This window comes from Leucopleurus acutus, assembly GCF_964270905.1.
Source record: "Leucopleurus acutus genome assembly, chromosome: 4".
Lineage (NCBI taxonomy): Eukaryota > Metazoa > Chordata > Mammalia > Artiodactyla > Delphinidae > Leucopleurus > Leucopleurus acutus.
Genome location: NC_139146.1, coordinates 61,184,762 through 61,198,688, shown reverse-complemented (window position 1 = coordinate 61,198,688; position 13,927 = coordinate 61,184,762). Strand labels below are relative to the sequence as shown.

Genomic DNA, 13,927 nt, shown 5'->3' with positions numbered 1-13,927 from the left:
AGTGATCTGCACGCAGGGGAGATTGACCATAAACAGCTGCATGCCAATAAATATACCATAGCAAATGCAGCACACTGTAAAGGAAAAGAATAGGGTAATGAGAGAGAGAATGAGAGGAAATACGTGGGATTAGATTGTGAGAGCAGTCAGAGGCTATATCCCAGTGGAGGGATGTTAGCTGTTTCACTTTCCAGTATCCTCATTTTGCAGGTGCAGAAAAACTAAGACCTGGAGATGAGAAGGAATTGCCCAAAATCACCTAGCAAATTAGTACAGTCAGGTACAAGAATTTAGGCTTCTTGATTCTGATGTGAAGGAAATTGTAGAGGTTAGCTAGACCATGGTAGAAAAGATAAGTACTCTTTTAGTAGTAGACCCTCTAGGCTGGAGCTGTGAAATGTGTCCTGGGACTTCTTGGTTGTACGCTCTTCTCTGAGCTGCCCATTGGGATACGCTCTTCTCTGAGCTGCCCATTGGGTACGCTCTTCTCTGAGCTGCCCATTGGGATAATCAGCGAGTGATTGTCCTGAAGTTGCATTACAGAGAGCAAATTAACCAGTCATCTGTCCAGGTGCACCATGTCAGGAAGGAGGAATATGGTGAACCCAAGGCTAAGAAGTCAGACGGAATCAGGGTGCCAAATCAGAGAGTTCAGAAGCAAATGGAAAGCCAGTAAAGTGTGGAAGCAAGAAGAGGGGATGGGAAAAGTTGTGAAGGCAGCTTATTATTTCAAAGGAAAAAACATCATGTTCCAGGAGTTTTACTGTTTGTACAATGATGATGTATATCATGTCAATTATGTCTTATTGTGTCTTGCTTGCTGTTCCTCCTCCCTACCTATACCCCCTTCCAAAAGGAAAGATCCTGAATTTGTACACATCTTTCAAATTCCCAAAGCATAACGGTAATTTAAAGATTCCTCACATCCCGATTGCTCTGGAAAATACAGACATACAGACATATATGCATACAACATTCATATGACATAACAAAACATTTAGTGGATACTTCATTACTACGTTTGAAGTATTGTGAATTTTCTGAGCATCAGCCATTGTCATAGTATGTAAACATACAAAATATCTTCCATGGAAAATATGACGGATTTGAAGATTTGGAACATCACAGGAACAAAACAATGAATTGAGATTTGGACATCTTCGGTTGAAATTTAAATTCATGTAGAGCAGGCCTTTTTTTGTCTGTTGGTTAATTCAGGGCATAATGATTATTAGATTTATTTGTTGAAAAGGAATACAGGGGGCTTCCCTGGTGGTGCAGTGGTTAAGAATCCGCCTGCCAGTGCAGGGGGCACGGATTCGAGCCCTGCACCTGGAAGATCCCACGTGCCACAGAGCAGCTTGAGCCCGCGTGCCGCAACTAATGAAGCCCACGCGCCTAGAGGCCGTGTTCCGCAACAAGAGAAGCCACCGCACTGAGAAGCCCGAGCACCACAATGAAGAGTAGCCCCCGCTCGCCGCAATTAAAGAAAGCTCGCGTGCAACAACGAAGACCCAACGCAGCCAAAATAAATAAATAAATAAATAAAAATTTAAAAAAAAAAGGAATACAGACTTCCTCTCATAAATGAATTGGCAGACTTTCACACATTTTAATAGCTAGAATCATACTTTCTTCACTTAAAAATTGTATTTTCTTTTATTGACCAGGCTCTGTGTGCTGCTGTGGTGAAACCAGATGTTCTGGAAACAATGGCTTTGCTGTTCAGTGGAGCAGATGTCATGTGTGCAACAGGTGACCCTGAGCATAGCACCCCTTATCTGCTGGCCAAGAAGGCGGGGCAGAGTCTGCAAATGGAATTTCTCTACCATAACAAATTCTCAGGTTAGTCCCTATCCCTTCACTAGCCTGATCTCTCCTTATATATCCCCAAGAGAACTGAAGCACGAATCTGTTTGTTTCTCAAATCAGAAAAGCCATCAGAATGAAAAGAAAATGTAATTACCAAAAAGATGGGTGATGCTTATCAAGACCCGTGTTTTATTTCATTTAAAGGGAAAGTTTAGGAAATAAATCTTTTATGTGTCTTTAATTTTATAAATGGGAGATTAAAATAGTTCATCCCACATAATCATTTTCACCAAAATTAAATCTGATTTTCATGCATGAATAATAAAGACAACTGAAGTACTTACTTGCAAATTTTATGCCAAGTAAAATAAATATCTCTGTATATTTACTCTGCAGTATATTTGAAGTAGTTTTTCTTCTACCTCAAAACTCACCTACATATTTATAAGCAAAGGGAAAATTGTTTACATTTAAGATTTCAGATGTGTTATTTCTGTAACTTGTCTAGATTTCCCTCAACATGACATACATGCTGAAGGTGGATTAAGTCAAGAGTCCTCCCAGTCGACGTTCCTCTGTGACTTTTTGTATCAGGCTCCTGCTGCAGCTTCTAAACTCTCTTCAGAAAAAAAATTCCTCGAAGGTATCTTTTCTTGCTCCTTTTAGATTTGTTATCTGGTAAAACTTTATTTCATTATCAAAACAATTAGGTTTAAATTTTGATTGTTTTTTCCCCTTAATATGTTAGATTTGATCTTGCGGTAGAGAAATATTTTTTTTTTAGGTTTTATAAATGCTTCCAGGCACAGATATTATTTCATGCACTGCAGCAAAGATTTACCACTGGTTTGGAATGCCGAGTGAATTCTCAGCAAAATTCAGTGACATCTATCTCAGGGCCAACCAATTCTGTTTTCAGGATTTAAGGGTTATTCCAAAGAAATGTGAAACTTAGCCCCTTCCATTCGGGACAGAAACCCTAACTGGGGAGATAATATAGATAAATGTCAACATGTAGGAAGAACTGACAAGTTTTCAGTACATATTCTGTCAGTATTCTATCAGGATGTTCTATCAGTAGTTCAGTTTGTTCTGATGATAAGTGTGTGTGTGTGTCTGTGTAAGTAAAATAAAGCTTAAGCATGGTTTCAAAAAAATGATGTGAATTAATTTGATTTAACAACCTATTCTAGGTTTGTGGCATTAATCTTAGCAGAATCATCATTTATCCACCTATCCATTCAGCTCCTTGAATCGGGCATGTGCTGGGCATTCGGCATACGAAAATGAGTAAGACAGAGGCCTCATGCTCTTGCTATATACATTTGAACTAATTTTAGAAATGTAGGCATGAAACTATAATGATCTCTGTCTCACTGGAGCAAAGAGAATTTAAGAGAGATTAAGCTGTACAGGCCAGTTGATGATGGATATTCAGAGGCTTGGCAGCCTGGTTAGTAATTCCCTAGGTGGTAAAATCCAGCTATATTACTCGATCGAAGGAACAATAGGATGAAAAACTCACTTTAGAATGTTAATCTTGACCCTCATGCACTTGAAGTGATTATTTCAGTTAAAGGCTTTATTTCCCCAAAAAAATTGTAACCCTAAGCAGAATTGTACTGAGATTAAGTATACTTTATTAGATTTTCCTGTAAACAGTACCTCTCCTTTAGTGAGCATGTACTATGTGTAAGGCATCGCTTTTTTATGTTCATTGTAATCCTCATAAAAGCTCTGCAAGATAGTTGATATTATGCTGATTTCACATGAACAGTGGAGGAACTTGACATGAAGCCGAGTTTTACATCTGATTTGTGTTATAATTGTTATTGTAAAACTTTGGCTTTGGTGAGTGTGATGGTTGGGTGACACTAGATGGCAGAGCATTTTTATTCTTTGAGCTTAAGTTTTTTTTGGTTCTTTCAGCAAGTGGTTTTTATTGTCTTCCTTTACTCAATCTAACCAATAATAAATAACGAATTTTACAGAGATTTTCTCATCTTCCATTGCTCCTTGTCTATATTTAACCCTTAAGTAGTCGAAAGTTGAGTGATCAGGAGGGAAAAAGTATCAGAACAATCTGTGAATTGGCGATAGTCATTATTAAAATAATTGAATAACAAGGCAATTAATGTACTTGTTAATAAGTGTACAAGCTTTCTAGAATGTTTCTTCTAAATTGTAGGATATCTTAGATCCACCCTTCAAACCACTTATACAAAGATGAAATAGGGAATTTGAGATATAAGCTTTTCTTCCTAAAGCTTCTCAATATATCATAAGTACTCTGCAGGCTAAAAATAAGCTTTTATTTGTTTTTTGGCAATTCTGGTTGTAATATTTATAGACTTACCAGTTTGTTTTAATATTTCATTAAAATAGATTGTTTTTCTTAATCACTTGAGGACTGAATTGATGTTTTAAACTTGTAACTAAATCATTCTTTCCTTTTTATCTTTTATAAGTTAACTATGGATTTTTGTTGTTAAAATTTACTTCAAAAAACAGAAACCAGTGCATTCTCCATATATGTAATTTCATTGGGGATATTTTCTCATTTTGGAGCATTCGGTTTTAAGTAATGGGAAACTGAACTTTTGTACTTTGACCATGCAGCACGCAGAAATGATTTCATTGGAAAATAATCTAATGACAGGGTATTCTTTGATGGTCTTCATTTCTTCCATCCAATGTGTCTCTCATTTAAGACTCAGGATAGACCATGAATCAGTTGGCTACCCTCCATCTTCACTAACATGGTCCTAGCTCCAGCCACCATCCTGTCCTGCCTGGGCTGTAATACGCCCACCCCCATCCCATGCCCCAACCCCACTTACTTGCCGATATCTGCCCTAGCTTCCCTCCAAACCATTCCCCAAAAAAGTCTTAGTGATTGTTGAAAATGTAAATCAGATCATGTATTTCCATCATTCAAATACATTTAATGGCTTCCCATGACAGAGTATAACTCTCTTCCTTATTAAGACCTTAAAGACCTTCTCGTACCTTCCCCCTTTCATCTCACATCCTTCCTTCCTATTCTGCATGCCTGGCCACACTCGTTTCCTGTCTGTTCCTGCAACATGCCGTGTTCTTTTCTGCCTCCTCTGGACCTTTGTGATTGCCGTTCACTCTGCAAGGAGCGCACTTCCCCCAGCCTGAGTGCTTCTCATCTCTCGGGGGATCAGTTCAGTGCTACCTGGTTGGAGAGACCTCTTTGGCAGCCCACTAAAGAGTGCACCCACTGTCAGCTCTTCTCTTTCATAGTGTGCTGCTTATTTCTATCATAGCACACATCGCATGAAAATGATCCTTCCTTCTTTGATTTGTTTCTCTCCCCCTCTGGAGTGAAAGCTCATTGAGGCAGCAGCATTTTCTCGTTTACTCAGGATTATCAAATCTCTGGTGCCTAAAACAGTGTCCACACATAGTAGTCATGTGATAAATATTTGTTGAATAAATAGGCTTTTCTCTAATCACATTACTACCAGTGTAAAAGCACAGCTGACTTAATACAATTTTTATTGAAGTATAGTTTCTATACAACATTGTATATGTTACAGGTATACCATGTAGTGATTCACAGTTTTTAAAGGTTATATTCCATTTATAGTTATTAGTTAATATTCTGAACAAAACACTTAAAAATGAAGAAGAAAAAGCCGAACTACCAAGAAGCATAGAGTTCTGGTGGGTTTTTTTGTTTTTCTTTTCTGTCGAGATTCTGCGGTGGTGGTACTCCTGTTGAGCACCAGCTTTATGGGAAAACTGAATTATTTGGAAAGATTTAGAGATTAAAGTGTGGTTGTCACCTTTGCCTCTGAAAGCATCTGGACTGCATAACTCCATCAGGGCTTGTCAGGATGGCCATAGAATAGACTGATTAAAAACAAACAAAAAAGTTGGGGAATAGAATGCATACAAGTCCTTCAGAGAGTTACAGAGGCTTCAAATTGTCAGTTCAGGTTTTCAGGATTTGAAGTTCTTCTAGCTTCTGGTTATGAAGACTGATCTGTATTTTTCTTTTTCTTCCCAATTTAGTGTTCATGAAAGGAAAGATTGATAGCCCTTGTTAAACCGAAGTGTAGAGCTGAATAACAGCATCCTGGTTTTGTTTTCTGTTTTCTCCCCTCAACTGTATTATTTTCCCTTGGTATCTTACCTTGATTTGTTGACACAGCGTTTGATTTTTAAAAAGAAAGTGGTTGATACGGTTTACTGGAAATTCTCTATTAACTGTTCATATTTTCTTTTATAGATTAGCATTGAGGAATTTTGAAGGTCTTTTGTTCTATACATACCTAACTCGTATAGTTTAAAAATGTTTCTCCAAGGCTGTAATACATTTATTTTAAATCAAAAGGATTCCTAGTGTGTATTCCTGTCTTCTGTGAACACTGAATGCCATCAGTTGAGGAAATTCTTCATCAGGAAACAACGTCATGGTTTCAAAAAATAATAGTTTCGTCTTAACTATCATACGTTTATTGTGCACATATCTATTTGAAGGTATGACCTCTGCTGTACGCTGATGCATTTTAAAAATGGACATACATGCTTCAAGCATGTAACAGGCACAGAGAGGCAGTTTGTGAAGTAGATAGAAGGGTAGCTTCCCTAGTTGACTGCCTGGGTGTTACCCCCAGCTCTGATGTACTTGTGTGATGTTGGGAAGGTCAATCAACCAGCTTGTGCCTGTGGGCAGGGTATAAGGAAAGGGGTGTGCAGTAATACAACTGACCTAACTGGGTTGTTCTGAGGATTCAGTGAGTTAATGTGCATAAGATGTGTAGAACAGTGCATGCCACATGCATATGATGATAAGGGGAGGAGGAAGAGTAGCAGAGAGGCGATCCATGTACACAGCTGCTTCTGGTTTCCAGTGAGCCTTTGCATTTAGGTATATCCTACAGGTGGTAGCTGACAGCCAAGCTGCCCAGCTCTGTTATAGTATCTACATCACTTCGTAGGAGTATTTCAGTAGGTCACCTCTGGAGTTCTTTAGTTGTGTGTGAGTAAATTCCAGTAGTGTTTTTCTTCCCTGATCTAAATGTCAAGGTTGAATAGAAACAGAGAAATACCTTGTGTCCTCAGAGTTGCCCATTCTGTGCACCATCTGGTGGACATCTTCTGGTAACTGATTAAAAAGTAAGACTTCTGTAGCAGAGAGGGTGTCCTGTCTGAATTAGCCCAGTGAGACGAATGCCATCCAACATAATTTTGTTGAAGCTTTTGGTTGCTTCCCAGATGAATAGAAATGTCAGGATTTACTATCACAGCTTTGTTATTGTAAATCCTCAAAGGTAATATCTGTGCCCACTTGGTTTGACCTCTGACCTGTTTTCACTTATAAAAATGAAGCTCATCAAGGGTTATGGTGATGATGCTACAGGATTAAATCTCCTCAAGCCCATATTTCTAACTTACAGTGAGCCTGTACTCACCTTTTAAAAGAGATCTGTCATTTGTTTCCCACTAGAATTAACATAATTAGATTCCGCATTTACATTTATTTTATGCATCGTGCATTTGGCACTTTTTGTTTAAGACCTTCCAATGGCTCCCACTTGTCTGCAGGTACAAACTCCTGAACACCTGTCATGTAAGACTCCTGGGGCCTGGCCTCTGCCATGAGCCTTCAGTCTCGTTTCCTAGGTCCTAACTTCACGTGTAATCTCTTTCTCTGGCCAGGTAGGTTTTTGGCAGTTTCCCCTTTCTATGACTTTCCTCCCACAGTTCTTTCTCAGAATTATGGAATGATTGTAGCTCAGAAAGCATTTTTTACTGCTTTAGAAACATCCTTTTCAGTCATAAATGACTATTTCAGAAGCTGTATTTTTGTTTGAAGTTATTTTCTTACCACTCCAGTTTGAGGGTAGCTTCCCTCCGAGAATGGGTCTAACCTTTGTAGGATCCACCTCAGGATGATGATGAGAGAGACAGAACTCTCACTAAAGTAGAGGCAGTTACCTCCTTATTCTGAAGACCAACTGCTATTTTCTGCCCTTGTTTTATTGGATCTCTTTCTATATTTAATGTTGGTAATCATTCCTTTCATAAATGCTCACCGCTTTCCTGTTTTATACACCGTCTCTTCTCATTTACTTCATTGCTTTCATGGACCCTTCTATATCCATTGTTCCCTAAGTTCCCTAAGATTTTATCCTTGGTTACTGTGTATTTTCAACCACTAGCTGTATGCTAAAGACTTTCTGGTCATTGAGGCCTTTCCTTGCCCTGAAGATGCAAATTCATAGGGTGATCTGCCTAATAGGTGTTCCTACTTGGATTTCCAGGGAATAGCTCTCATTTAGTATATATCAAAGGAAACTCAGATTACATGCACTAAAACTGTTTCTATTTTCTTTTCTTGTAGAAAAAAGTAAACATTTCTGCCCATCTTGTAATCAAAGCTAAAAATGATACAACTATTAATAAATTCTCCCTTACTCCCTTCATCCCATCAATACATGTTGTATCCCTTTAAAACACACAGGTGCATGTATGCATTTCTCTCTCCCTTTCCCCCCTCTGTCTCCTGTTTCTCTCTATTGTCCCCCATCCTTTCCCATCATTCTGTCTCCCCCCTCCCCCACCCACTATCCTTAGTACCACTGTCCTGCTTTGGGTGATCTTCATCTTTCACTTAGACTTCTTTTGACAGTGTCCTAACTGGTTTCCTGCCTCCAGCCTCACCTTCTCACATCCATTTTCCACAGAAATGAAGTGTGTAAAATTTAAATATGGAATTTTCTTCTGTTGAAACCATTTCAGTGGCTCACCATCAACTGTAAAATCAAAGCTCAACAAACTTTTCTGAAAAGGGCCAGATAGTAAATATCTCAAGCTTTGCAGGCCAGATGGTCTCTGCCACAAGTCATCTCTGCCCTTGTAGCAGGAAAGCAGCCCCAGAAAATCCATAAATGAATAGGTGTGGCTCTTTTTCAATAAAACTTTATTTACAAAAACAGATGTTGATCTGGATTTTGCCTGCAGGCCATAGTGTGCTGAATTCTTAACAAGATGAATTTCAAATCCCCTAAACAGGGCATTAAGGGCATTGTAGGGTCTGACCCCTTCTTTCTTTGCTCACCTACTTCACATCATCCACAGTCTTACTCTTTAACCCTACATTTTTCCCTCCTAATACTCTGTACAGACATTAGTCTTTGCCATTTCAGAGTTGTTTTGCAGCGGTCTCTTTATGGATCTGCTTGTTTCTCTGGTCATCAGTGTCATAGTTGTTTTTGTCTTGTATGTCCCTGGCTACTAGATTGTAAATTTTTTTGAGAGCAGGGAGTGTGACAACTTTTTATCCCATGCAGCAATATCATGCTCTTTACACAAAATAGAAAATTAATACATACATTTATTTGAATCCAGTCATTATTTAAAACCACATATTTTAACATTTGATTTATGGTACAGCTCAATTTATTTTGTGTTTTGTTTTCAATTCCTAGAGACAAATAAAAAGTGGTGTGTTCTGGAAGGAGGCTTCTTGAGTTACTATGAAAATGATAAGTCTACCACGCCTAATGGCACCATTAATATCAATGAAGTTATCTGCCTGGCTGTACACAAAGAAGACTTCTGTTTAAATACTGGGTAGGTCTATCATTAACTGGTTAGGAGTCGAAAGTATTTTCTGGTATGTATCATACCAGGTAGTAAGGATTTTATTATCATTTCCCTTCAGTTGCTTCTTTTAGAAGAGTTTAATGGTTTCTTGAAGCCTACTCATTTTTCAGCTTCTGAAAGTTCCTTAGGGAATTCACTAAAAAGTGGAAGAATTTAAATATTATATTAGGTAATATGAAAGGCTGACGTGTTTGGATCTAATTTTAAGTAAGTTTATGTCATTCCATTCTTGAACATGTGGTCCCATAATTTTTATGACTTATTCATTATTTAAAATAGTGGACTAATGACAAAATTTATGCTTTCATTAAATGTATCATGGTTAAAAGAGATGACAAAAAATTCAGTGGTTTGTTCATAATAAAATAAACTATTAAGCATATTTAATAGCATATTGAAATACTAAATTCCTTAAAGATCTACTTTGGCATTTTTATGGTCTCAAAAAAGTTTTAATTCAAAGAGGAAGCATTTTTTATTTAATATGTTTGACTTACAAAATAGTTTAATAGGATTCTGTGAGGACTTTTGGAAATTGACCCTCTAAGATCTTTGGTGTGAAAGTTTCTTATCACATTTTGTCATGTAATTAATAAAAAAGTATGAATACTGAAATCTGCAAAAAACAGTTTTATAGGATCATAGTATTTTAATAAAAAGTTTATGTGAGAAAAGGAAGAGATTTGTAAAGCTATGTTACTTATATAAAATTGCATGAAACATATTACTGTTATCACATAATGACCAATATATACTAGTTGAAATGACTGTTGTTTTCTAGTAAATCTGATTTGATTCTTTTATGTGAACAAAACTGGTTATTAGTTGATTTGTTTTTTGTTTTAATCTTAATAGTGCTTTTACTCTAAATGAATGATCAGTTTGACATGGCTTACCATGGAATATTAAGTGCATCCTATTTATTAAGTTGCTTAAGTAATTTTACATTAGCATATAATCATATTCAAAAATAAAACATTCTTGATGGAATGTTACTGATACAAGTAGATATGCAGGAGAAAGCATCTATAATGAGATGTGGTTAAAAAAATAATTCTTAATTGCCTTCAATAGCATATTACAGAATTTTAAATCAGTAATGTAGCCACTGAAAAATCACACAGATTTGTATTTTAGGAAGAGAGCTGACTGAAGTGATAAAGAAGAGGTTGGAGGGAGAGAGACTGTAATTACTGAAAGTTTAGCTAGAGGAAGAAATAATGAAAAAGGAAAACAGTGGGTTGAGAGACTCTTAAGATTGAACTGATAACATTAAATGTCTGACTGAATGGATGAAGAGCTGATGTCAAGGGGAAGAATAAATTAGACTCCAAAGTTTTGATCTTGTTGCTGAGGTAGATGGTGATGCCTCTAAATTGGAATATGAAGGAGATACAGTAGGTTGGGGGTGAGAAAGAGGAAGAAGGAAGATGAGTTTGGTATAAGGTATTTTGAGTAATGGCAGAATATATACTTAGCATGTTCCAAGAAATACTTGGAGCTGTGGATGAGGAACAGAAGGAAAAATTCAGGGCTTGGGATGTTACCCTAATTTTATCTATGGTAAGGAGATGAAATTTTGTCATAAGACAAGATGATGGAAGGAAAATTTGTGAAGTAAGACAAGAGGAGAACTAATTAGAGAACTGTTTGGACAATGTTTGCGTTGAATAGGGGGTCAGAATAAATCAAGAAGGAGTGGTCTGAGAGGGAAGAGGAGACAGAAGACAGCCTTTGTCACATCAGGGCATCGACAAAGTCATGCTGTAGAGTGATTAGTCAGAATAATATTCCTTTTGTCTGATCCAGTGTGTTCCATTTAACTCATTTGAATAAAATATAAACCATCAACAGAAAAATATGGTAGGTAGGGGGTAGATAGATTTCACACCATTATTCCGTTTTCAAAAAGAATTTAATTAAAAACTGGACCTTTGTGTTATTTTTCTCATAAAAGTGAAACATAACCAGTGGTATCTTTTTATTCTTGTGTGCTGTAGGCCCATCTTTACCTTCGAGATCTATTTACCCTCAGAACGTGCATTTTTATTTGGAGCTGAAACATCTCAAGCTCAAAGAAAATGGACAGAAGCAATAGCCAAGGTATTTAAATATTGTTTTATTACCTAAATCCAGAGAAGATTCTTAACCTTCAGAGGTCCATGAAAATTTTATACAGGATTCTGGGAAGAATGTCCATACTTCATTAGGTTTTCATATGTTGTAGTCAAAAGCGGTTAAGAACTACCTTCCTAGAGCCTTAAGCAGAGACAAAATTAATGTAGGATCTTGGACAAGTCATTCTTCAAATTAAGGCTGTGCTTTGATTATGGAGATCTTTTCAATGTTGTAAAGTCATTTTTATGTATGTCTTTTTATAGGTAGATATCTTATTCATGGTATACACAAAGGGGAAAAGAACAGATTCAGTAAAAGATACAAATGAAGACAAACATTGAAGGTTGACATTTTGAAAAATGCCACAAATCAACCAAGAGAATGTCTTCCTATTTCAAATCTATATATAAGAAAAATGGCTTAAGATGCTGCCATTTGAAATTGCATTATAGCTCTTCAGTTTTAAGACTGATAGCAGGTTTAAATAATTGTTTTGCAATCTGGACTCCTTCTAAATCTTAAAAATAGAAAAACAAATTTTTCCACTTTCCCTCGTATCTGTAGCTATGTAAGGGATTTCCTATTTCCACTGTCTTTATTACTTTTTTGTATTTGTTTTAACAGCATTTTGTTCCCTTTGTTGCTGAAAACTTAACAGAAGCTGACTATGATTTGATTGGTCAACTCTACTACAAAGACTGCCATGCCCTGGATCAGTGGAGAAAAGGCTGGTTTGCTATGGACAAATCTAGTTTGCGTTTTTGCCTTCAAATGCAAGAAGGTCAGGAGGATAGAATGCACTTAAGAAGACTGCAAGAACTAAGTAAGTGGTTTTTTTTTTTCTCTCTCTCTCACTTTGTATTCTGCACACAATTCTTTATTGTACATGGAAGTAGTAGATTTCACATAAAATTATGATGGCTCACTCCCAAACATCATATGACTGACTCAGTAGTCTTTAAGGGTATTTTGTGTAATGTTTTTTTTTTTAACATCTTTATTAGAGTATAATTGCTTTACAATGGTGTGTTAGTTTCTGCTTTATAACAAAGTGAATCAGTTATACATATACATATGTTCCCATATCTCTTTTTTTAAAAAATATATTCATGCTTTTCTTCTTTCCCTTCAGCAATTAGCACAGTACTTCAAAATGGGGAAAAATTGGATGTCTTGCTCTTGGTAGAAAAAGGGAGGTAAGTGCATTTTTGCTTTTTACTCTTTATCTCTACAGCTCTAGGGAGTTGGGTATACTGGTTATCCTCTTGGAGGAGAACCTATTATTTTGTAGCCTGTTGGGAATTTTCCGAATCGTACGTGTGTGTGTGTGTGTGTGTGTGTGTGTGTGTGTGTATGTTCTCTTTAGTAGAAAGAGTACACCAATGAAGCTTGCATATTTTTATATTCATTAGGAGAAACTCAGTGTCATCAGTTATTAGAGTTTTCTACAGACCTTGATCCCTTTTCAACATTCACATATAAGTATTTGGAAGCACTTTGCCAGTTGTAAATATGTTTTCAGTGTAGTTATATGATGGCTATAAATAATACCCTGAATCATGCATAGCTAAAACCTGATTTCTCGAATTTATTCAGTTTTTCAATAAATATTAAGCTTCTACTGTATATCAGGAACTGTTATAAGTATTGGGGATACAGTGATGAGTAAAACAGATATGGTCTCTGCCCTTATGAAGCATCTACACTAGTGAGGGAAACACAATATAAGCAGACCAAAAAAAATGGCATAGTATTGTGTCCCTTAATTTTAAATGCTTGAAAAAAAATAAGGTGAAGAGAGTGCGCCTGATGGAGCAGTATTCTGTTCTCAATAGGGTGGTAAGAGAAGGTATCTTTGATCAGAGATTTGAATAAAGTGAAGAAACAAACCATACAGCAGTCTGAATAGAATGTGCCAGGCACAAAGTCAAGGGTATTTTGAAGACCCCAAGGCTGTGTTGTGCTTGGAATGTTCAGGGTCTTCAAGGAAGCTGCTGTGGCTGGGGAAATTTGAATGATGACAGTGGGAAGAAATGATTGCGGAGATATCCCTGGGCCAGAACGTATAGGCCCTTACAGGCCATGATATGTAAAAATGATTTGAATTTTATTCTAAGCGTGACGGGAAGCTGCTTGATTTGAGAGCCAGGAAGTGGAATCATCTGACTTATGTTTTTAAATGACTACTGTGATTCAGATGAATAGCTTTTGGAGGACAGGAGTGAAACTGAGCATCCAGGTAGGACGACGCTGCAGAGGCCAGGCAAAACGTGACTTCCTAATGACATAGTGTTGAGTGTAGGATCTACTGTGAGGGTGGAGGTGAGCAGGTCTGTTGATGGATTCAATGACT

General features: G+C 37.0%; 1 protein-coding gene across 1 annotated transcript in view; it reads left to right on the top strand.

Moving 5' to 3' along the window:
- ARAP2 (ArfGAP with RhoGAP domain, ankyrin repeat and PH domain 2) overlaps positions 1 to 13,927 on the top strand; it is a gene marked incomplete at both ends in the record, with an annotated part of 189,236 nt that overhangs the window by 76,904 nt on the left and 98,405 nt on the right. Inside the window, 6 exons of the mRNA XM_082838650.1 lie at positions 1,671 to 1,845; positions 2,321 to 2,455; positions 9,279 to 9,423; positions 11,457 to 11,559; positions 12,199 to 12,397; positions 12,707 to 12,770. Coding sequence (XP_082694776.1) covers positions 1,671 to 1,845; positions 2,321 to 2,455; positions 9,279 to 9,423; positions 11,457 to 11,559; positions 12,199 to 12,397; positions 12,707 to 12,770 — 821 coding nt within the window. The remainder of the gene's footprint in view (positions 1 to 1,670; positions 1,846 to 2,320; positions 2,456 to 9,278; positions 9,424 to 11,456; positions 11,560 to 12,198; positions 12,398 to 12,706; positions 12,771 to 13,927) is intronic.